A 25,862-nucleotide genomic window follows, 5' to 3' on the forward strand; every position below is an offset into this window, starting at 1 on the left:
AAGCTGCTGGGCTGCATTCCTGGCCGCATGCATGCTGTGGCTGAGCACATGCAGGCAGTATTTATTGGTAACTTTATTGGCAAAACCAGCCCAAGAAAAGCCAATGGCCGATAACATTAATTTTCTTTTTTCTTTTTTTAAAAAGAAAAATCGGTGCTGATCTGATGTGTGATCGATATATCACTGCAACTCTAATTATTAGCTTAAAACAGGGTTATCATCAGCCACTTGGTCATGTCTGGCCTGAACTATTACTATTACCTGTTGTCAGTTGCCACCATATTTTCACATGTATAATCCATGTCTTTTTTTTCCTCCACCAAAAACAAGCTGTTGGAAATCTGGATGTGCATTTTATGCAAGGAAATGTGACTGTCATTTAGCTGCTAACCAAGGCAGAAACTAGTGTGCAGGCTTTAGCACTGGGCACCCCTGGGGAGATGACACTGCAAGACTGCTGCCATGAGTCTGGCCTCAGCTGGGCCTGCAGCCGGCTCAAAGCAGTCTCAATGAGAGCAGGCCATCTGTCCTGGCCAGGCTGCCACTCACTCACAGAAGTACAGTCAGAGAGCAGGGAGCCCTGGAAGCAGCAGGTAAGACTCTGCCTTTCCAGCAGTCACATATGTATTCCCTCCTCCCTCCCACTCTGCCCTGGACACGAGAGCATGCTGCTTTATCTCTGAGCCTCCCCCACCCCAACCCCCCGCCCTTTCATTTACAGAGCTACTCCTGCTGCTGTCAGGCAGAGCCTGCTGCTCAGTGGGCACATCTACACATGCATTTACTGCACAGTAAGCTGTTTTTAGGCCAGCGTCTACACTAGCAGCCATTAAAGCTCAATAACACTGTGTGTGGACTGACTTGGGAGTCTGGTTAGTCCCAAGTCAGTCCTTACACACAATCTTACCGTGCAGTAAGGTGTCTGCATGTGTTACTGCACGATAACTAATCGGGCGTAAATTCAATACCTGCATGATGCAGGTAGTAAATTTACACCCAATTCAGCATAGGTCACCATAGTTACTGTGCAGTATGGGTGTGCACATGTAAACGCATGCCCATAATGTGCAGTAATTTTCAGTTGCGTGCAGTAACCTAAAAGACCGAGCAATAAATGCACACATGTAGATGTGCCCAGTGAGTAGCAGCAGCTAAGGGGTTAATGATGCAACAACAGGTTCCCCTACCCACTGCAGCTCCCTTGCAGCAGTTTCACTGCTGGCTACGTGCTACAATACTGAAATGAAGGATGTGAAGGATATGCAAAGCCAGCGTGCATTTTGTAAGGTTTTTTACATTTTATAATTTGTTATGTTACATATTCATATTCAAGGAAAATTTGTTTCTCTTCATTCGGCCTTCCCAAAACAAGGTGCGTGTTATATTTAAGCGTGTGTTATATGTGAGAAAATATGGTATATTCAGAAGCTCAGGAGCCCCCTCACTCATGGATTGCTGCTAGATCATGAGGACAGCTCTACAGCCCAGAGTTAATGGATGCTGGCATGCTCAGTGGCAGGAGAATTAATCAGAGCTCCACAACCAGCTTAATTACTAGAGAAGATTAAAGGGTTTGAGATATGTTTCTGGAAGAGGCAGAATGACTGAAAGAGGGGATTCTGGCTCTCCACTCAGGTTTGTGATGCGTTAGAGTTGTTTTTGGTCCTTAAATTACAGCAGAGCTGAGTGTTTAGGGTTTTTTTGTTGTTTTTTTTTTGTTAGTTGCCATACGTGGATGTGAAGAAAAGTTTGTCCTTCCTATTGCTTTAGCTTTTGAGGCAGTCAACCCTCCTCAACAAGCACTGCATGTGTTGGTTGCTGCTAAAGCTAGACATTTCACCTGGGGTCTATTGATGCTTCCGCTGAGACTAAAAACAACCTGGAGATTTCTGATTAGAGGACCTTGCTCCTCCACTCAGGGTCAGACCAATTGCTGCATCTGGGATCAGGAAAGAATTTTACACCATAGTCAGACTGGTATCAAGCAGGGGGAAGAGGGGTTGCCTTCCTCTGTAGCTGAGGGAGTGAAGGGGTGGGCATGACCCTTTTCCTTGTATTGCATCAGTGTATTTTAACAACTTTCCCTTCCAGCTCTACTTGAAAATTACAGCTCAGCACCAAAGCTTCTTCACAAGGTTTAAACAAACTTGCTTTTTCTATAGTATTTTATGCATGCTTTATTTAAAAGGCTACAAATATCAGTGAACTGAATACTGTCTAATAATAAATTATTAACACACTTTACTTTTTTGGCGTCTCCTCTCCAAAGTATGTCTATGCTACGTAGGTAAAATGATAGCTGGTAAAAAAAATTCTTGTGCAGACAAACCCTTATGTTTCTAGACTAAGGCACTTTGTTTCAAAAGTGATAAGAAGAATGAATCAAAACAGTTTTTCCATTTTTCCAAAATATCTTTACATTTGTTTAAGAAAAAATTATAGTACAAACATTGGGGTCCTTTGGACAGAGAAAATGCTACCTTTTCATCAATCAAAAAATGTTTTCTATTTAAAGATGAACTGAGAAGCTTAAAAGAGAACAAAGTTAAACCTGTAAATAGGTGTGGAAGCTTTCACAGCCTTTAAAGATAAGTTTTAAGCCATATTTTTACAAATCCACCATACCATTCCTGACACTTACAACAGCAATTTTTAGACAGCTGAGATGCATAAGGTCTGAACCAAGATAAAATAGATGAAGGAATTTTCTATCCTTCAAATCCAGCATAAACTCAATTTTACATGCCCAGGTATTAACGAGATGGGACAGAAAGGGAAGACCACTAATTCCTAGCTCAGGGATGACAAAAATATAGCTTGTGGAGCCGTAGTATTCAGCCTGTGGGTCTCAAGAGTGACCCCATGCACTGCATATATTGTGCAGAGCTGGTCCGGTGCACAAGCTGCAGTGCATAGGGTCAGCATGGAGCATACAATGCATGCTACACCTTTCTGGACTGGCCGTGTGCATTGGCTCCGGGGCCCATCTGGGTTGGGTCCATGGGCTGGTCCCATACCAGAGCCAGTGTGTGGGGCTGGTATGGGGTGACACATGCTGCACGCAGTACACAGGGCTGGACTAAGGCACATACTGCACAAGGTGTGCTGGCTCCAGTATTTGGGGCCAATCTGTGGGTCCAATCTAGCTCACAAATCAGCCCTCTGACCCTCATCTGGCCCATGGGGACACCCCATGTACATTTTGTACCCTGGCTCTTCAAATCTATCAAGTGCCTGGCACCTCCTCATTTCAGAGCATTTCAAGCCATGCTCGTTTTATAATTCTGCTAATACACTGTGCTACAACCAGTCTGGTCAAGTACAAGAGGTTCATTAGAGGGAACAGCTGCCTTTGGAACAGAATGGTCTCAAATGTAGAAATTTATTTCCTGAAAATTAAACCTGATATCATTTATCAGGTATGAGTCATGCTAGAGACGTAACTATGATACAAGTGAAAGCAGGGCACACACCAAACCAGCCAAGGTTGAGTTTAAGGTTCAGCATGGCTGTAAGGAACCGAGTGTGCACTCCGCGGATGGCAGTAGGTTTGAGCCAAGATGGAGTTTGTGGTGGAGCCTGACAGCATGTCTGGATGCAAGGCTGCTTGTGTGGCAAGGCATAGGAGCTCATGTGCATGGAACGTCACCTGGCAATTTCCTGAGTTTTGGTGGTGATTGCATTCATAGTCAATGCACTTGAACAAACTTCCTACTGATTTTAAAATCACAGGTTTGAGGTGCGGATGGCTACCAGGAAGAGAAAAAGTTGAGCACAACAAACTTCACACACATTCCAATTCTATCTGCCATAATGACGATACAACTCTCATACCGTAACCATTACATGTAGTGCTAGAGATTATTTCTTGAACTGTAACATCGTTATAGAATATTCAGAAGCATTTAAAAATGTCAGTTAACTTGTTCCTGATGTAGGCTAAGCACTCAAGTATTTCCAAAGGGTAACCTGTTTGTCTTAACGGGTTTATGAAATTTCAGAACAGCATCTTTATCTAATACGTATAATACATAATCCACATAGTTCAGAGCTCTCCCAATTGTTGGGAAATTTAAAAAAACAAACAAACAAACAAAAAACCACAACACACATATACAGCAGTAATGCTTACCTCAAGGATTGCAAATCTGCTTAATCCCAGACTTCAAGTAAATTGATCTTTATATTTTTTTAATCTCGTGCCTCAAAAACTTGCAGGTTACCTGACATAAGACGGTGTGGTATGTAACATTACTTATATTGGAAGAAGAAATCCTTAACAAAAAGCAATTAAAAAAAAATTAAAATATTTTAATGCAGTTAGATGCAATTAATCCTCCACATTTTTACTGGGAAGTCTAAAAGATCAAACTATTTCCTCAGGTGACGCAGCAATTCTTGAAAAAGTCTCTGTTTTTACAGAGTAGGCAAAAATACTTAGCAATTTTATCAATTTCAATTTGACATAATTTATATTTCACAGCATGAATAAATGAAATAAGTAACCTTCTTCATGCAAACGTTACTTAAGCTACCTATTTGGAAGCAGATATCACCATGATACCCAAGACGTTCTCTGGTGCACTAGATACAGACATCAACATCCAACTGCCCCACTGTGATCTTCATTGAAAGAGGCTGGTCTTGGGATATATGCCTACTGGTGGTTAATTTTTATTCCTCCATTCCCCTTCACTGCGGTTATGGTGGAAAAGTGTATTCAGTAAACAGTCAGTCAAAAGTCAAAAACAGTCAGTTATGAGGAGAGACTACAGGACCTGAACCTGTTTAGCCTCCACAAGAGAAGGTTAAGGGGGGACCTTGTGGCCTGCTACAAACTGGTCAGGGGGAATCAGCAGGTATTGGGGGAGTCCCCGTTCCCCCGGGTGCTGCCAGGAGTGACCAGGAATAACGGTCACAAGCTGGCAGAGCGTAGGTTTAGATTAGATATTAGGAGGCGCTACTTCACAGTCAGGGCGGCTAGGGCCTGGAACCGGCTTCCAGCGGAAGTGGTGCAGGCTCCTAGCCTGGGGATTTTTAAAAGGAAGTTAGATGAGCACCTTGCCGGGGTCATCTGACCCCGGTGCTCTTTCCTGCCAAGGCAGGGGGTCGGACTAGATGATCTACCTAGGTCCCTTCCGACTCTAGCTACTATGAAACTATGAAAAATCTTGGGGTAGAGGCGATATCTTTTATTAAACCAACTAAATTAGTAGTAAAACAATGTCTTTCTTTGTAAGCTTTCAGGCCCAAATGCCCTTCCTCAGGCATAGGAGAATTCAAAGACTGTAAAGAGTTCTCTCCGGTACAAATTAAACTTCATCTTGCACAGGGAAGGGAAAAGATAGTAGGGTTCCCCTGGGTATAACAGTCCTTTTTTAAAAAGATTGCTATTTAGTTGGTCTAATAAAAGATACTGCCTCTACCCCAAGACTGTCTGCCTACGCTTTTAGACCAACATGGCTAAAACCAGTGTCCCTTTCATAAACAGTGAAACTGAAGATTATCCAGACTGGTCGATAAATTCAGACCATAGCCAAATGCTCTGGTTTAAGAATGTGTCGTCTCTGGTGTTTTGTCCGAGGCTCTGTAAACCTCAAGTATCGTGGCTCTGTTAAGGGGTCATAGATGGAAGGCTGTGTAGTATGCCATTCTGTTACAATTACCCATTTGATGCCCCCCCCCCCCTTTTTTTAAGTACATTTTTAGAGCTGGCAAGAGGTAGTGTTAGAGACTACCTTGTTGCATCTCCAGAATAGGAACAGTATGGGCATTATTGATGACACCTTCCCCCTGCCTGTCCTGACAACACACTTTGCCCTGAATTGGGAGGACCACTGCTGATTCAGTTTCCACAAACAACTGAAGTCCTTCAATTAACTGTAGAAAATGGCAAAAAGGGTAGTTATTAGTACCCGGAGCGATTATGGGTTTTGAAACGTACTCACTAGTCATCTGGCAGTTGAAGCAAAAAAACCACCAGCACGTTACACACACACACAAAAGCAGGAATAAGTGACCTGACTGGATTTCAACTGACAACCAAGATACCTTACCATGCAGTCAGTCCCCTGAACCACCCTTCTCCTCTTTGTGCCATGCTCTATTTGTGGTGCTTAAAGTTTTTATTCTCCAATATACACTATGCATTTAAAAATATTTATTAAAAAGTGACAGCCTCCATTCTCTCCTCCCCCAAACATTTTTCATGTTCATCCTTCATTTAATCCATCCCCATAGAGAGGCAAGTCTTGCAGCAATGGAAGCAGTATGTAATAGCATGTGGCTGACTGATGAATTCAGAAGCAAGGCTAGGAATGGGATATGTTGAATGAAAGAAGAATTGCATTCAGTCCTAGAACAGGCCAATTGTCCCGTTTCTATTATTAAAAGCAAAGACAGACATAGGATGAAGTGGACCATTTATCTTCTAAAAGCAAAAAGACACTCCCAGACTAAAATAAGTCTTTTCTAAGGAACTGTGTCTTCTTAGTAATAACATGCTACACGCTCACACTCATTCAAGAGCCCCCGCTACTATACATTTTTGAAGATAAAGGAGGGAAATGTAACTATATGTTACCATGCTGCCATCTCTCGGTAAGAGCATAAAAGAAACAGACAAATAAAGATGGCTGAACAACAAGTGGTCTGAGCTCCCATCATCTGCCATGCCCATAAAATAGGACTTTTAAACTTGCCCTCCCAGCACATTCAAGACAATCTCAAGATATGTACAGCTGAGCAGTGAGAATTTGAGAGATTTCTTTCAGGTAGTAGGCTCTGTTCTTAGCTCTAACATTGTCCAAGTGCAAAAAACCATGTGTTTCAACCCCCAGGAGAGTATTTATAACCTATGGATGATGAATATACTACTGAGTACGAAAAAGGGCACTTAGTATTAATTGCTTTGCCTCAGTGTAGGATCTCAGAAAAACAGTATGCAAAATGCAAACTAGTTGTTTAACATTTCCATGCAAATTGTATTTTTTTAATTTTGTGTAGCATGATGGACTGGGTGATCTTGGGCAAGTTGCTTATCCTCTCTATTTCCTCACTTGTGAAACAGGTTAGAACTAATCTTTGCAGAGGTGTGGGGTGGTGCAATTAATTGAAGTTTGTACAGTGCTTTGTCATCTTCTGATGCCATGTAAAAGAATTATTTTTAAAATAAAACAGTTTTAAGCAGCAAAAGGCATGTTACAGCTAGTTTTAGTGCTCATAGGTGTTTGTATATTCCACAAGTTGATTAAAAAATAAACTTGTGTACATTACTTTGCATCACAGTAACAAAAAAAAGCCATTTAGGAGGAGTCAAAAATCCATCATCTAGTTACCTTTTCCTTATTGTTAAGTCTGACACTGGTATGCATCTTAGGCCAGCTCCTAGCACCATGAGGAAGGATGTTAACAACACCGTTACTCTCAGACCTAGGAGAGAAAAAAAGGCATCATTTTTGACATTACTCCAGCTTTATTTTTGCAAATTGTAAAATAAAGCCTGAATGCATAATGCATCTGCAACCTAAAACAGTTTCTCTTTGTAAGCCATATTCTCCATAATAAATAAGATCTACCACAACACAAGGCTTTATTAATAAGCTGTACAATAAAATATCAGGCTTTCTACATTTGAGTTCCAATGCTCCAAAGAATTGTGCCTTGGTATAACACTTTGCAGTATTAGGCCCATCATTTCTAAGCATCTTCTGATGGGAAAAGTACTATGCAGTATTATTGCTATACATACCAAGATTCCTTATTATACTCAGCTGAGGTATCTGGCAATATGCTCCAACACAGGTTGAATACTAAAAAAATCTCTGAACTAATATCCAGGGGAAAAAGTGGACCTCATGTTCTTTTCTGAACAATAACTGAAACTGTGAATGCTTGTTCATTCATGCCATCTTTCCTTTGTTGTTGCTGCATTCTTTTACAAGCAGATTCACATTTCATCCTGCAGAAATGAGATTCCTTCACTGGAAGAACTGTCCTTTTTTTGTGGCATTTCTTGCCATTACGCCAGGTTTTGCTGTGTTCAGATCTAATGGTCAGACACTGTATACACTGAACATATTTTAAAAATTAAGTTACAACCGACTGATTCCTCAAAGTATTTCTCTCTTCCTATCTGGGAGTCAGGAGCAATGAGCAGCTAGATCAAAAATGAATTCATTTCAGAGCTGAAAATGTATTTACCAGTAGTTTGCTTTCTCAGTACTGATACTATGGGTCTATCACCAGCCCAGAGAAGGAAAATGGCATACACTGATAGAGTCACCACGTGACATAAGTCAGACATCCACAAAACTGTAGAAGAGAAGGGCTGAAGAGAGACCTCAGGAGCTCATCTAGTCCAACCCCCTCCCCTGCTTGGGCAGGATCATGCCCATCTAAACCATCCTATATAAAGTCTCATCTACCTGGAGCAGGAGGCACCTTGTTAGCAGGCCACAGATTAAGCCCTGCACCCTCCCAAGTACCATTCTGATCACTTTCCCCTGCCTGATCTCCTGCTCAGCTTTTTGCTCCCCTCCCATCTGTCACATACTACACAGAACTGCCCATCAAGCCAACTACAGGCTGGTCACCCCTGGTCTAAACCTATTACTAAGGCTGGGTACAGACATACAAAGAGCCCAGGGCACAATCAATCCAATTAGGTACTTTTGTGACAGCAGCATATAGTTTAGATAGGTAGTGAACAGAACACACGTTCACCCTCTGGCGTTGCATGGCGGGCTGCAAATCTTAGACCGGGATCTGCCATTTTTAAACTAATGTGTGTGCTGAACTTCTGTTGTATTATGGGTATAGACCACTTTCTGATCACTTATACTGGTAAAAATACAAAGTCTGTACCTGGCCTAAAACTACACAAACAACCCAGTCATGCAACTGCAAGGCATGGCACCCTCACCTCTCATAGGCAAACCAGGGGGACAACAGCAGCCAGTGTAATGCATACTCAAGAAATCAAAGGACAAGAGCCAGTGAGAAAATATTATACGTTCCACATCTATGACTTGAGACCTACAGCTTGAACTCAAGTTCTAACAAAAAGAGGTGCTTGTTCATTTTTGATGACTATTGTTAGTTACACTTCTCACACGCACTTAAAATGAAATCTATTTATTTTTAAATATCCAAAATAAACATATTGTGCACCTGATGTTCTTTGAAGATCTTACAAAAAGCGTACGGACGTGCGTACATTTGGAGCATTTTCAATAGGGGAACACTTCCAAAGGGAAGCTGCTGACTGGGAGCAGCATCCCATAAGTTCCACGTGGACCAGCCATGAGAGAGGCACAAATATAGCAGAATGGCTTCCGCTTTAACCCTGGATGAAGCAGTATTAAAAACCGGGAGCTGTTTTGTTACAGCTGTATCTTTCCAGTTTGTCTGAACATAATGGTTAGAAAGCAACTGCTGCTCCAGAGTTTGGATCAAAAAGTCCCCCTTTCACCTTATGAAGCTGTTTCAAATGTCCGCGTGGCCATAACCAAAGGCTGGCAGTAAGATTAAGCTACTCTTCTAGGTTTCCTCTATCCCCGCTTCATAAACATCACTTCTAAAAGCAAGGCTTGGGCCCTAAAGAGGAGAAATGCATGCATTTTCCTGGGCTTTTGAAGGAGGAACCTTCTACCGAATGGTCAATGGGCATTTGCCAAGAGAAGGTTAAAAGCTTGAACAAATCCAGAATATTTGTTTGTTTCAAGGACCTCCACTGGCTGCCAAAGATACCAATTTGATTGAGCATTTAACCACCATGTGTCACAGAGAAAATGGGGTTTTCAGTGCCAGTGTCTGAAGGGCACTTCCTATTGTATCTGACAGTGCTAGTGTCTATGCATTTCTATGCTTGACCTTTAAATGTCCTCTCAGTAAATATTTGTACCCCGTTTATATTTCTAGTACCTATACGCCAACCACAAAGTAGCTACCACAATGTATTTTAAAAAAATCCCAAACACACTGCTATTGGTTGTTTATATTATGAAACACATGCAATTCAACCTGGTTTCCCTTTCTCTGAAGTGGTGGTAGAGTAGGATTAAAAATAAGCGAGACCAACTTCTGCATTCTTTAGCTCATGGCTTTCATTTGTGAGAAAACTAAAGAAACTATTACCCACATAGAGCTCATTTCACCACTATCCCACGTTAGTTATTCTCCAATTGTTCCATGGAATTGTTCAACTGTTTGGTGGACATTCAAGTGGGTGCCCCATGCTTCCTTTTCCTGCAGAGACTGATTTCTTGTTGGATGTCCATCTCCCCAAAAGTTGGAGTTGCATCACCAGGAAAGGGGAGAACTTCCATCCTGGGAATCTCATGGTGCATACTGGGATGATGTAGTCCAGCAGGGAAACCCAGCCCTTAAAGAAGGGCATAGGATTGACCAACTACATCCATGAGACTGCATCAGCATCTTGAACACAAGACTGTTCGGTTTTTGAATATTCATTTTTATGATAAACTAAACCTTTCACAATGTTCGGACTTCTTAATGAAGTGTTTCATTTAGCCGAAAGAATTCAATTTTCCATTCAAAAAACAGTTGCTACAGCCGAAGCTTTCCATCAGTCCTATTTCTACTCTTTGCTCTGAAATAGAAGCATGACTTAGGATTTTTCTGTTGAAAAGGAGATCCATTCTTAAGACCTGCTGCTAGTAAACATAGAGGAGATAATAGGCTTAAGTTTCCTTAAATTTTACTATTAAATCTCTCATGCCAGGAAGTTTTAAAAGGAAAACAACAACTTAAACCCCACAAGACGAAGTAGTTGATAGCTCCAAAAACCCTGTAAAACTTTAAATCTTGAGGTCTAAATTGTATGGTATAGTGTGGTGCTTTTAGGTCAATGGTTCTCAGTCTCTTTGGACTTGAAGGCACCCCTCCATAACTTCTCTGAATTGAGTGGCACCCAATTAAAAAAAATTAAAATGTATACATTACAAGGCTTACTTCCTTGCAGAAGGACTGGGCAGTGAGGGTTGTGGGAATCTTTCAGGCAGGGACAGGCCCAAACCTGCCTTTACTCACTTAGTTTATCACATACCTCCGGCACCCTTCAAAGCATCTGGCAGCACCAGATGAGAATTACCGTTTTAAATGGTCTTTCTTTGACCTTCTGTTTCCTCTTAATATGCAAGTACACCTAAAAGTTCCCTTTGGTTAAAGAATAAACACAGCAAGTTAAAAACTGAGGCTCCAAAGAGAATCAGTAAGAGAATATCAGGCAAGTAGCCAATTGTAGACAATATTTTCATTGCTGACAATACACCAGGCTTCCTCATTGTTTTGGGGTGGGGTGTGGTTTTGTTTTTTTTACTTATTACCTCTAATCTTTTTTCTTTTTGACGTTAGTTAATGAACTAAAGACTATAATCTCAGGAAGACTCTCCAACTGCAGTGACAGTATGCTACAGTTTGGAACAGGCTTTTCATTCTACAGCCTGCATATATTTTTGCTCTGAAATTAGCAGCTCATCTTAAATTAAAATCTGCAAAGCTTTCATTACACAATGGGTATAATCTTGAAACACACATCTGGGAACACTTTACTATTCGTTTTTGTGTACGATAATAACAAACGCTGAACACAACTTGCACAAAGTTGTGGGCCTTGAAAAATACTCCTCAGACTGGGTTTTTAAAGATCCCTGTAACATATATAACCAAGAGGTTTGGCTAGAGTAATAAACTGCTTAGATTGCATTTCAGTATAGGAACGTGCTGAAAACAGTTTTTAAAAAGACAATCCACTGTTCAGAGTAGCTCTTGCCATAAAACTGAAAAGAAAAACAAACTCCCCCCATAACAGTTGCCATTTTGATATCTTCTAAATTGTTTCCAATTAAAAAAGAAAAAGGTCATAAAATGAGGCATTTGTTTGATTTAAAGATGTAGGATTGCCTATGCCTCTTGCTTTTTACACCATCTTCTCAGTTACTTGTTACAATGAAAATATGGAGGGAGCTATGGAAAATGAGAGAGAAAGAGAGAGAGGGGGGAAAAGATAAATCCCTGTTCAGCCAGAACACTCATTCAAGTCAAAGCTCCCATTCATGTCATGAAATGAAAATTTCTACTTCTATTGTGTCTTATAACAGCAAACATCTTTCTTTGTGCACTGGCACAATTGGCTGATGTCAGCACAAATCGGCACAGCCTGTTAGTGAACTATTGACAGAGTAAGCACAGAGAACAACACAATCTTATTTCAGGAAGTCACAAAAGTAGCAGTTTTTAGTTACGATAAGTGGACAGCTCCATCTCGAGAAGCAGATATTTAGAATGAAGAATATTTTCTGCCACGCTACCAGACCCAGTGGGGGGTTTGCCTGAATGAGGGCTGCTGGCATTAGCCCTAAAACTGGAACAAGCAGAGATGAATGCCCTTTGTATTACTGAGGCAACGTGCCTTTATTTCAGGAACAGTAGTACCTGGCTGCTCTCACACACAGCACACACCAGAATTGATCATTGAGAATTGATCCTGCCTTGGTGGCAGCCTACAAGTACATCAGGGCTTGGGGGAGGATAAGAAATAATGGGCACAAACTGATTGAAGACAACTTTAGCCTCGACATAAGAAAAAAAACTTCTTTACAAGTTGAGGGCTGAGGGTTTGAAACAGGCTCCCCCCAGAGGTGGTACAGACACCCACACAGGCAATCTTCAAGAGGTGTCTTGATGCCCATCTTGCTGTAATCATCTGATCCCAGCAGTCTTTCCTGCCCACGTGCGGCGGGGCTGGACCCCATGATCTGCAAGGTATCCTTCCAGCCGCAAACATCTATGAAACAAAGTGCCAAAAACTTGCACTTAAAAAAAATAAATAAAAAAAAGGCAACATCTTGCTGTATATTTTTTCTATTTTTTTTCATTGATTTTTAAAAACTAATCATCTAGTCTAACCTCCTGTATAAGAACTGTATTAATTCACTCAATCTCCTGGATCAAGTCCATTCCTTTGTCTTTGACTAAGGCATCTCTCCTAGAAAAGCATCCAGTTTTGATCTGGAGACTTAAAGTAAGTTTGTTACTTTTCTGCAAAGCACTGCAATGGTTAATCACCTTGATTTTCAGTACAAGAATCACAGTAGCCCAGAGCACCTCATTCAGAGCTATGTTAAACTACTTGTCTGCAATGACCCCTAACTCCTTTTCAGGGTTGCAACCTACTTGGGATTGTCTTGCAATTTGTGGGTATAGTTTGCATTCCTTTTTCCTAGAAATATGAGCTTGTATTTAACTATATTAAAGCACTTTTCCTGCAACAGCCCAGCTCACTGTGCAGTCCAGACTTCTCTGAAAAAACCGCTCTGGGCTCATCATTACTCTACCACTTTTTGCATCAGCTGCAAAATACTACTAGCTAGAATGGTGTTGGCCAGTCTGGAGCCATCCATAAGTCAGGGCTGTCCAACTTCTAAGTAACTGGGGACTAAATAGCCAATGGGCTGTGCCAGCAGGGGCCCCACTAGGGCAAGCCATGGGTCCCCTGGGCTGTACACTGTCTGAACGCTCCCCACCATGCAGTTATGACTCGCCCCACTGCAGCACAGACCTGGCCCTCATCCCCGCAGGCACTTATGTTTAAGGTAGAGATGGCTTTATTGGGAGATCATAATGATAGCTCTTTGGGGAAAAAAAAAAAATCAAAGTTCAGTGGCTTGTGCCCCACCTCTTTTGCTCCCATGCCATAACCGCTCCTCTGTGGAGGGGATAGGGTTCTTGAAACTGAAGCCACAGGACAGCATGACTTTTTACAGTTAAAAACCTAAATTAGGGTGAAGACCTAATGTTAGGGCCTCTAGTAAGTCCCGTGTTGTTTTGGTGGAAAGTTGTATGGATATGATTAAGCATGTTGTCTAGATTAGACAGAACATGGGCAGTTGGGCCACAGCTATCCATATAATGGGCAAAAGCCAAGTCTTTAAAATGAGACCTAGTCAGAATAGATTAATTACTCTATTACCGATTTAAAGATGAACATTTTACACCCCCCTCTCCCCAACATGGGGAAAATAAAGCCCAGTCTTAGAATTGAGCATGGGACTGCTCCAGCCAGGAGCGTGTTCCCAGCCAATCCAGGTACAGGGGAACCCCAGGCCCACTCCTACAGTGCAGATAGCACATTTATACTTTTCCAAGTACAGAATCTAATTACTGGGAATTCTTCTTAAAAAAATTTGTGGTCATCTTGGATTTGGGTAAATGCTGTATTTTCTAATCTTGGAAAGCAAGATAAGCAAAAGTTTCTGGTCAGATGATGGTAGTGATGTAATCAGAAGGAAAGGAGGAACAAATTTCCATAATGGCACACCCAGTCTGTGCAGTGATGTTAGTGAAACCAGATGCCACAGCTTGTTCCAAATGAACTGCTTTTAGTGCTAAGGACAGTGCCAGAGAGGAGGTAACTTCCATCAGTAACAGTAAAGCACCTGGAACTGGCTTAATTGCCAATGCAATGTTCAGTATTCATAGCAGGACTTTTTTTTCCCCTCAAGAAGCTGAATGCAAGGATCAGGATAACCTTTTGGATACTTTGGTGTCAAATCAGTTGGCCAGCTTGAAAGTGTTGGCCTGCCTGGGACCAGCCTGCATCATGTAGGCCTGCCTCTCCTTAAAAGATGGCTAACCCCTGCTTTATGCCCTTAATTTGGGCTAGTGCAGCGATTCTCAATCTTTCTACCCTATGGCCCAGATGAATGGTATAAGCCTAGTTTGCAGACCAGATTAGGACCTACAGGCCCAATACACCCCCTGCCCAGCCCTGCACACTGATACCAGGTGCCAGATGCAATATGCAGGGCCAGGGATCCTCATGGCTATGGAGATTTGGCAGCAGGGGAGTGGATGCTCTCTCACCATCAAATTTCTGGATCCCTGGGAAGCCCCATTGGTCAGATCTGGCCCACAGGCCAGAGACTGAGCACCTCTACTGTACTACATGGACATACTGGCCACTTCCAAATAAGCAAGGCAGTGTGGTATGTGGAGTCGCAGACATGTCTGTGGCACCACATACTGCATTTCAGTTGTTCTCAGCAGTGCAAGGGAGCAGCGCAGTGGGGTTTTTTGATCCCTAGATATTCAGGGGTCAACCCCCTCCACCCTGCCGGAGGGAAAAAAAGCGGAATAGCACATGAATGGGCAACACATGCACCACTCAAAAGTAAAGCTGGGCTGCCTGGAGCTGCGCTGCAGCTAGGCTCAACATAGCAGAATCATTTCTGCTGCAACCCCAGGAGGCCCCCAAGACCCTAGGTGAGGCTGCTAGTCCCCCTCTGAGCCCCGGGGTAACTTGCCGTGAGCCAGAGGGTGCGTGGCACAGGCATTCCCCAGGGACAACTGGCAGCGGCGCAAGGTATGCGGTCACTAGTTGTCCCCAGGGAACCAAATGCCCACACCATGTGGGGATGTGGCCACTACATGCAGTTGCTGGTACTAAAAGATTCCAACCTTGCACCTGGGACTTTTGCATAACTACAGTGGATTAAATACTCTATAAAGGAGAACCTTGCATAAAATGTTTCCAAGAAAAAGTAGTTCTTATTTTTGTGGTCCTGAGGAAACCATGGATTCCTTCACATTTCAAACTCTTCTTTCTGGGTTGGAGGTTGGCTCCATGCACAAACTCCTTTTTGAATGGAAGGAATAAACTATTCCATATGTTACCTACTTCCATTTTCATGGCTATTATCAGTTGTCAACCACCACAGCATGCAAATGGAGCAGCAGGGAGAGCAATAAAGAAGAGGGAAACTATTTATTTTTAAGTGGCATATAACCCCCCCACCCCCCGAGCCCATTGCAGAGTTATAAAATGAGCATTATAAAAAAATGGCACATCTGATTTTTTAAAGGTTACAACTGTGCCCATATACATGATAATCACCATGTCTGGGATTTATTAGATAATTGATATAAAAATATACAGAATATTTCACGAAAGAAAGCAGCATCCTTCCAGAGATACAATTACTCTAGCTACCTATAACTTATCTAGAAGCTGTGGCTGGCAACTCAAGAAGAGGTACAGCATCTGGTATAACCAGTCTTTTGTGTGGTATAAGCCTCACAAGCCCGAGCTTGCCTTGTTCAGTACAGTATAACCAAGTACTTTGTCAAGCAATTGATTATGCAACTGGACTCCCATATTCTGAGGTTACCTATGAAGCTCATAAAAGATTTCATCAAAAGCAAGAGATTTAAAAGCACCAGATTTAGCTAAGCCTAGTATTTCAGCAGGACTTAAACAGCCTTTTGGGAAAAGAATGACTATTTCTAACAAGTGGAACAGATTTATAAGCAGCTGAGAGTAGCTAATTATGTGGAGGTGAGCTAAATACATTTCAGCTGAAATCATAACAACAAATAGATAATCCAGCAACCCACAGGTTCAGAGATATCATGCCTTTCCTGTTTACGAGTACTTAATAATCCAGAATTAAGATGCTTAGTTATTTACACAATCGATATATTGCTGCAGGCTACAGTGTCCATTTTATCATGCCCAGAATGCACTACAGTTCTATGTGCACATGTGTGCAAGAGACTTTTTTTTTTTTAAATAATTCCCATTATTCAAAATACTTTGAAAATATTTTTTCAGCCAGTTCTATATGCCACAGTTTGATTTACCTTTGTAGGTGGGATCAGCATGCATCATCAACATCAAAGATGTAATATGCCTTTTGTCCCACCTATACCATCAAGTTCTTTACTGCAGTTGGCATCTTTTTAAAGCCTTGCTTACACACTAAGGCTTTAAAAAGATGTCAACTGCAGTAAAGAACAATTCTCCAGTCTTACATTGCAGTAAGTTGTTACAGTAATATTGATTGTTCTGGATTCTTTTAATGTCTGGCATAGCGTATGTTTAACTCCAGTAAGATGAACCCAGCCATAGTAGGTGGTAGATAATACTTTGTCTAAACTCTGAATGAATACAATTTAGTTGTTTAGGCAGTACTTACAGTTGTAAGTTTTTATCATACAGTCTGTTCTATTGATCTGTATCTGCTCTGAGGCAGATTTTTTTAAACAGTCAACAGTTTCTTCTCTTTATGAGCAAAGGATTTCAAAAAGTTGAGGATGGTTTATGAATCAACGGTAAAACCTTCAACAACCCAGTTAAAAGATGTACTTTTAAATTACAAGTTACTGCAAGTGTCATAAATGCTACTTCTCAAACCAGAAAGGTGGTTAGCTGTGTTAGTCTAAAATCAGGTAGAAGATAAGGCAAGGTGGCATCTTAAAGGCCAATTGATTTCCTGCACAACTAATAGTTGAGCTTTCTTACATAACGATCTACTTCATTAGGTGCCATGATTGGTTTCTCAGTTTAGAAACCAGTTTTTTGTATGGCTAACTGAAGCAAGTTAAACCTACCAACCACAATACTAGGCTCCAAACAATTTTTGGCATTGTTTTACATCCCTTGCATTTCTCAGCTTTAGAAGTAATCAAGACATTTTCAGTTGTCTACTCACATACATGCTTTGCTACAGAGGATCCCAGCCACTCTCTCTATTCATTGAAGAGTTCTATGTGTCTACATAGACACTGGACTGGAACATAGGAACTGGCTTTTATTCCTGGCTTTTGCCATTGTCAGGCTTTAACAACCGAGGCAAATCACTTCTCACCTCTCTGCATCTCTTCTCAAAGCTTTTCTCTCTTGTCTATTGAGACTAAACTATTTGAAGCAGACACTGTTGCTTACTGTGTGTTTGTACTGTACTTAGCACAATGGGGGCCTGATCTCAGTTGGAGTCTCAAGGGTGCCATTGAAAATAATAAGTAATATCCCAGTATCTCATAAAAATACAGAGTGAACATGCACAAAGTTTTTTCTCTCTCTTTCTTGCTCCAATCAGGATTTTACATTATCAGCTCTACCACTAACCTACTAAGAAGCATTTGGGGAGCCATTTAACCCCTTGGCATTACTACAGGGGCATCAAACTCACCTGTGCCCCAAGCCAGATCCAGACTGTGGGGCTCCTTGCAGACTAAATCTAGCCTGCAAGAAACCTCCCCAGCTGAATCTGAACTCAGAGGTGGGGTAAGCAATGGTGGCTCCACGGGCCGGAGGTTTGATACCCCTGCCTTGGTGCATCAGTTTGTAACGTATGTAGGATACTTACCCCAAAAGTATATAATTATACATGTAGACACAGAGTAGCAGAGCAAATAAGCTGAAGAACTAGAACTCATAGTCCAGATGCAGGTTAGGACAGATGAGCCTGGATCCCCACTACAAGCATCCAGAAAAAGTGTGAGAATATCAACATTGACCACAACTTGTAACTACTTATCCCTGGACCAAGTTCTAATTAGATGCAGGCAATATTAAATTTCTATATCTCTTCACGGCTGGAAAGGAAGCATGCTCGCTGTCTCCCTCAAGAGTCTCAAGACAATTTTATTCTTCCACCAGCAGCTCCTGCCTGGGATAGGAGTGAACCACCTGCCTCTCCTGGTCCCATCTCACACAAGAGTAGACATCCTGCCATTAGCTTACATCCACTTTCACATACTGCAGAATACAAGACATGAAATGTTGTCTTTGAAGAACTAAGTCAGCATCCACCTTTCCTTCACCAGAGAATAGCAGCAAGAAGCCACTGCAATTCAAGGATTAAGTGGTGGCACTAACTTTCTCCCAGTGGTGCCATTGTTGAACTCGCTAAATAGAGGGGAAATGAAGGTTTTGCCTCCGTCTACACCTTCTGGGGTTTGAGGGAGAAACATCCAACAGCCTAATCAGTGGAAGAGCCAAATATATCCTGTGATTTTGTAGAAACAGTTGTGGTAGTAAGCTTTCAGCCTTAGCCTTTGTTTTATAGTCTCAATGTCATCTTTGCAATAAAAGCTGGCCACAAACTGGTTTATGTAAATTGCTTGCTTTAAAAGGTGACAAAGGGTTAGCCATTAATATTTATTAGGCTTTGCTGGGACCTAGTTAAAATCTTCAACAATTCAAGTCTGCATGGTTAATAAATCAAAACTGAATGACACAATCTTCCAAAAAAAAAATCCAATCTTTTGGAAACAACAACAACACAGAGGTGGAGTTGCTAGGCCCAGCTGAATTTCCAGAAAACATCACAAGACCACAAAAAGCAGATGACCTATATCACTTTCAAAACTAGTCACGTTCTCATGCAGAGTAAGCTTAACCATAGGCATTATGAAGATGGGAGCAGGAACTTTCTTTGGGTACAGATAGGAGACAGAAAGCTTCATTTATAACTTTTTGAGGAAGCTGACGGTTTGGTAGAAAGCCATTGTTAGCGAATGCTAGCAACAACTTAACTGTAGTTTCATAACAAGCATGAACATATGAAAAGCCCTAAAGTGTGACAGGAAGTGAGAACAAAGTGCTAACTTCGCCTCTTCTGCAACATATGACGCTCCGGGAAAGGTAAAGTTATCTATCCCAATAAATCACTTTAATTAAAGAAATCTTTAGAAAGCAGTATGTGTGTTAGGGGGGGCAGGAGAACAAAAGTAATATTTGTAGAGAGCATTAAATAATTAACTTCTATAAAATGCCACGTAAGTATGCAATACTCATAAAATACTAAGTCACTAGCACAATCATGATTTACTGTAGAAACGCAGAAATACTGTGAATTAAGTACCGGTTTCATGTTTTGCAGGTTGTACCCACAAGAAACAGGTGATCTATCCCAAGTTTTCAAGAAATCAATTTTTCTGTTTCCAAATTATTTTCAACTAAAAAACATTCCACCCCTCCACCAAAAGAAAAAAAAGGGCACTCTGAGCCTCAATTTTTGGACCCATCTTTTTAAAAAATAAATAATTTACCCATTACAGAAAGGCAAAAAGATCTGGCTCAAATTATTCAACTTCCCCGTCCCCATTTTTTAATAAAAAGCTAATGGGATCCTTCCACACTGCTGCCAGCCAACACAGAAAGTGTTCTTCCGCACCAGGAACTTCCAGACTTGGACGCAGTATGTGAAAGTCTTTTTGAACAGATTAAGAGAGGAGTAGAAACATCCCTTTTGATAGATCTCCCCAGTACAGCTCCCCAAATCCAAAATCAGGGATGTACAGTTAGGCCTTAGGCTTTGTATAGGGTCAGAGACTATAGCCTGTGATAGAAGACCTGCTAGTTCACTAGAAGTCAGGACTTTTGTAAAAAACTGTTCAACCTGTTTGGTTTAATGAAGAGTAGGATTTTTCAACACAGCAAAAGCTCTGTGCACAGGGAGTGCAATCAAAGAGTTACTTGACAATAGCCCTGTTCAAGTTTTCCAAAAAAGAAATTGTTAAAAGCTCTAGTTAAAAAACCATAAAACTAATACACAAAAACAGAGTTCTGTGCATTGGTTGGAGATGCTTGCTACATACAGCGCACAAAACAAAAGGCAAGTAGACTTATGAAAACATATACCCTCCTCTGCCTAGGACAGTGGTCTACATTTAACTTGCTGCAGAACTACTTTGCAACACAGATGACATACCAACATCTTAACTTTGCTCCCCAAAATTATATCAGGCTTCCTCACTGATATCAGAGCATGCGCACTTTATAAAACTGTAAGAGTGACAATAATAATAATAAAAAAAAAAGAAGACTGATTTATTTATGGTAAGAAATGGGTGGTATTTTCAAGTACTCTAATAATAATCATTTATTTATTTATTTTTACACATGCCATGTAGGAGGGTGTGAAGTTCAAGGCATGGATAAATAAAGTCAGTAAAATCCTAAGAGACAAAAAAGCTGAACAACTGTAGGATTTTTAAAACAAATGTTCTGAAATAGCCCATCTCTTGAAATTCAGCAGTTTGAAGCTTGAAAACTATTTGCAAACCTAAAGTTTGCTGTTGTTCCCATCTTTTTTAACAGGCCTACAAAGGATGGGATTCACCTCTGAGGAGGATTATTCTGCACTGGTGCGGTCCTGCAGGGAGCAAACCAGGAAAGCCGAGGCTGCAACTGAACTCCAACTAGCTTTGAGCATCAAGGACAATAAAAAAAATCCTTTTTCACAAATGTGGGGAGGCAGAGGAAAAGCAAGGGCAACACTGGACCCCTGCTGAACCAGATGGGGCAACTGAGGTCCAGGAAAAAGCCAACCTATTAAATGGGTACTTTGCGTCGGTCTTTCATCAGTCCCATGGGACATCCATGCCTGCTACGGGACAGGGAGGTCCAGGTGAGGGAGATCCCCTGCCCTCCATCAATGCTGACCTTGTGAAGCATAGAATCATGAGTCAGAACGGACCTAGGCAGATCATCTAGTCTGACCCCCTGCCACAGGCACGAAGGAGCACTGGGGGTGGCAGGGGTCATAAGACCCCAGCCAGGTACCTAACCAGTCTCCTCTTGAAGATTTCCAGGGAAGGTGAGAGTACCACCTCTCTGGGAAGCCTATTCCAGGCACTGGCCACCCTTACAGTGAAGTAGTTCTTCCTAATATCCAACCTAAACCTACCCTCCCTCAGCTTGTGGCCATTGTTCCTAGTGACTCCAAGGGGGGCCCTGGTGAACAGACTTTCCCCGAGTCTCTGCTGCTGGCCCCTGATAAGGTTGTAGGCAGCCACAAGATCCCTCTTGCGGATCTTCAGGTCCCTCAGCCTCTCCTCATAGGGCTGGCCATGGAGGCCCCCAACCACACGAGTGGACTTCAAGATGTGAAGGAACATCTTGAGAGGCTGGATACTTTGAAGTCAGCCGGCCCTGACAACCTACACCCCAGGGTACTCAAGGAGATGGCGAGCATCACAGCCCAGCCTCTGGCACGGACCTTCAGGTACTACACCAGAGAGCCAGGAGTTCTCAGAGACTGGAAGAAGGCCATGTTGTGCCTATCTTCGAGAAAGGGAGGGAAGCGGATCCAGCTAACTATAGGCCCATCAGCCAGACTTGTATCCCAGGGAAGGTCTTAGAAAAGTTTATTAAAGAGGCCATCTTTAATGGACTGGCCAACGCCAACATCCTGAGGGATAGCCAGCACGAGTTTGTTGCGGGTAGGTCTTGCTTGACCAAACTCACTACCTTCTACGACCAGGTGACCTATCACCTGGACAAGGGACAAGAGATTGATGTCATGCATCTTGACTTCAAAAAAAGCCTTTAATCTGGTATCCCATGATCACCTTTTGGCAAAACTGGCCAATTGTGGCCTTCGGTCCACCATGATCTGCTGGCTGGGAAATTGGCTCCGTGGTGGGACCCAGAGGGTAGTAATTGATGGCAGTCACTCACCATGGTGTCCTGTGACCACTGGGGTCCCCCAAGGCTCTGTCCTTCAACCCATATTGGTCAACATCTTCATTAATGATGCAGACATTGGAGTCAGAAGCAGACTGGCCAAGTTCGCCGATGACATCAAACTTTGGGGCAAAGCATCCACACCAAAAGACAGGCGGGTGATCCAAGCTGACCTGGACAGGCTCAGGAAAATGGGCGGACGAGAACCTGATGGTGTTTAAACACTGAAAAATGCAAGGTTCTCTACCTTGGGAGGAAAAACCTGCAGCATCCTTATAGGTTCGGCAGTGCTACACTGGCTACCACTATGGAAGAAAGAGACTTGGGGGTCATCATTGACCACAAGATGAACATGAGCCTCCAATGTGGTGCTGTGGCTAGTAAAGTGACCAAAACGCTGGCTTACATCCATAGATGCTTCTCAAGCAGATCCCGGGACGTCATTCTCCCCTTGTACTCTGCCTTGGTGAGGCCGCAGCTGGAGTACTGCGTCCAGTTTTGGGCTCCACAATTCAAAAAGGATGTGGAGAAGCTTGAGAGAGTCCAGAGAAGAGCCACACACATGATCGGAGGTCAGGAAAGCAGACCTTATGACAACAGGCTGAGAGCCATGAGGCTCTTTAGCCTGGAAAAGTGCAGGCTCAGGGGTGATCTGATGGTCACCTATAAAAGTTTATCGGGGTGACCACCAGGATCTGGGGGAACATCTGTTCACCACAGCGCCCCAAGGGATGACAAGGTCGAACGGTCAGAAACTACTGCGAGACTGTTTCAGGCTGGACAAAAGGAAGAATTTCTTTACTGTCCAATCCCCCAAGGTCTGGAACAGCCCGCCGTCAGAGGTGGTTCAAGCACCTACATTGAACACCTTCAAAAGCAAATTGGATGCTTATCTTGCTGGGATCCTATGACCCCAGCTGACTTCCTGCCCTTTGGGCGGGGGGCTGGACTCGATCTCCCAAGGTCCCTTTCAGCCCTAATGTCTATGAAATCTATGAAACATTTAGGTAAGAGCTATTTGTAAGGAACATTGAGAACTTTTCTGGATGTTTAAAGGAATTAAATTCCACTTTGAGAGAAAAACGCAATGCAGTCTTATGAATCTATTAAAGCAAACCCACAATCTAGCTGGGTTGGAGGACTGCAAAGAAGGACCTGGGAGTTACAGTGGACCACAAATCATGAGCCAAGAGGTGTGCTCTTGTTTCATAAGAAGCCAACAAAATACTGGATTTTATTAACAAGAGCATCACTTGCAAGGCAAAGGAAATAATTTTTTCTACTCTATTTAGCACCGTTGAGGCCTCACTTGCAGTGAGACCAAAACAGGGTACTCTTACCTCAAGAAGAGGTGAAGAAATTAGAAAGAGTCAGACAGAGAGAGGGACAACAATGATGAGAAGCTTGGGAAACATGACTTGAGAAGAAAGGTTGAAAAAACTAAGACTGTTTAGCCCGGAGAAGACCAAGGGAGGGGAGGAGGGGGGAAATATGATAACAGTCTTCCAAGACCTGAGGAAAGATTACAAAAAAAGATGGAAATGAGATTTTCCTTTGTGGTTGTAGAGGTCAGGGCTAGGAGCCATGGCCTCAAATTGCAGCAAGAGAAATTTAAGATGGAGATTAGAAAGTTCTTTCTGACTATGAGGGTAGGTCAACACTGTGACAGGCTACCCAGAAAAATTGTGGACTCGCCATCCCTAGAAACTTTCAAGAACAGATTGGAAGACACTTGGCTGGGAAGGTTGAGTCAGGAATGATCCTGCCTTGAGCAGGGGCTTGGCTTAGACCTCTTGAGGTCCCTTCTAGCCCTACTTTATAATCCTATAGACATTGTCTATATATAGAAAAAACAACCTTCAAGGAACTGAAAGTTTTCCTGATCTATTCTTATAATACCCAGCCTGATGCTGGCAGTATGAACTCTAGCTAAGAGAAGAGTTCCCCAACAGCAACTTTTGTTATGTGCCCCGTTGAAACTACACTGAATTTCCAATGGAAGAATACTAAGAACACACTTTCAAAGAAATTTTCACATGCAATGTAAAATTAAAATCACAAAAAACCCGCAAGTTAATTAAATCCCATCTCCTAAATTTATAAGTGAACCCGGTTTTTTCCTTACGACATGCACGTTGATTATAAACAGTTTTAAATTTTCATAATGGATGCAGGTCATAAAAATGGATTGTTCCTATGCATTATAAGCTTCTGCAACTTTGAAGAATAAAGCAAATACCTGTTTTACATAGCTGGGTTTTTTTTGTTTTAAGTAGGATGTTCTCTACCAAATAAATAAATAAATAAAATGTCAAGTAAAAAATGGTAAAAGCAACATTCTAAATCTTATTAACAAGCAATCAACTTCACTTATAATTCACTTTTTGTTTTGGCAGTGGAAGAGTAAAATCTACATACAATGTTTTCTTAACTTGTAATAAAAATACCAATCTAAAATAAAACTCATGAAATTTAAATTTGCTTTGCTTTGTTTATGAAAATGGCAACACTGTTACTGATTAGTGTGTCTTCCCCATACAGCTAACAATATTAATAAAGCTAAATTAGATTAATAATACCAGATGATAATTTCATTGCTTTGTTCATAGTTTTTGCTATTAGGGAATTCTATAATATGCCTATATTTTTATAAAAAGTATATTCTTAGTACTGGTAATTCAAAACTTTGTTCCCCCCCGTACACATTTGTCAAGTTTCATATAAAAATACTTTACAAGGGGAATTATAAATTAAAGTAACAAAGAAACACAGTACAAATAACTCATAAAATAGAGCCACGGGCCTCTGGGTTGCTTTTCCACTACCATAGCATATACCTCAAAGAAGCTGGAAGGATCCCTGATAACAGCCGAGTTAATCCCCTTTGGTCACTTATTTTGCATAAAGTTAACATCAACCATATCTCCATTCTCTTTTGTAATCTTGCTTCAGGTATTTGAAGACAGTTATCAAATCCCCACTCAGTTCTCATCTTCAGACTAAAACAGCCCTAGGTCTTTCACCCTTTCTTCACAAGTCATGCTTCCCAGGTCTTTAATCATTTTTGTCACTCTGGTAGACTATAATTTAGTCGCATCTTTCTTGAAGTGTGGGACCCAAAACCAGACCCAGTACTCCAGGTGAGGCCTTACCAGTGTTAAACAGCAAAAGAATCACTTCCCTCAATTTGCAAGGGACACTCCTGCTAATACAACCCAGCATGCTGTTGGCTTTTTTTGCAACAAGAACACACTGTTGGCTTATATTCATCTGATGGTCTACTCTACTGTAACTCCCAGATCCTTCTCTGAAGTAGCACAGCCTACCCAGTCTGTATTTATGCATTTGATTGTGGACCATTTCTCCAGTCCAAGTCACTCTGGATCCTAATTCTACCCTTCAGATCGTCTGCAACTCTACCCCTCTTGGCACCATCCACAAGTTTGCCAAGCATGTACTCAATCCCATAGTCAAAATCGTTAATGAAGTACTTAAAACAATACTGGACACAGGACAGAAGCCTGGGGAACTACACTTAACACTTTCTCCCGACTAGATATGATGGCTACTCATTGAACATGATACC

At 41.9% G+C, this 25,862-nt stretch overlaps 1 protein-coding gene across 2 annotated transcripts in view; it reads right to left on the reverse strand.

Annotated features, from left to right (window-relative positions):
* The window catches only part of SLC49A4 (solute carrier family 49 member 4), a 107,204-nt gene that overhangs the window by 71,986 nt on the left and 9,356 nt on the right, over positions 1 to 25,862 (reverse strand). For both annotated transcript variants that reach the window (XM_090046004.1, XM_090046005.1), the window contains exon 2: positions 7,338 to 7,431. In XM_090046004.1, the coding sequence (XP_089902130.1) occupies positions 7,338 to 7,431 (94 nt within the window). The remainder of the gene's footprint in view (positions 1 to 7,337; positions 7,432 to 25,862) is intronic.

The sequence above is a fragment of the Crocodylus siamensis genome, chromosome 4, assembly GCF_052110815.1.
Source record: "Crocodylus siamensis isolate JL-2025a chromosome 4, ASM5211081v1, whole genome shotgun sequence".
Classification (NCBI taxonomy): Eukaryota; Metazoa; Chordata; order Crocodylia; family Crocodylidae; genus Crocodylus; species Crocodylus siamensis.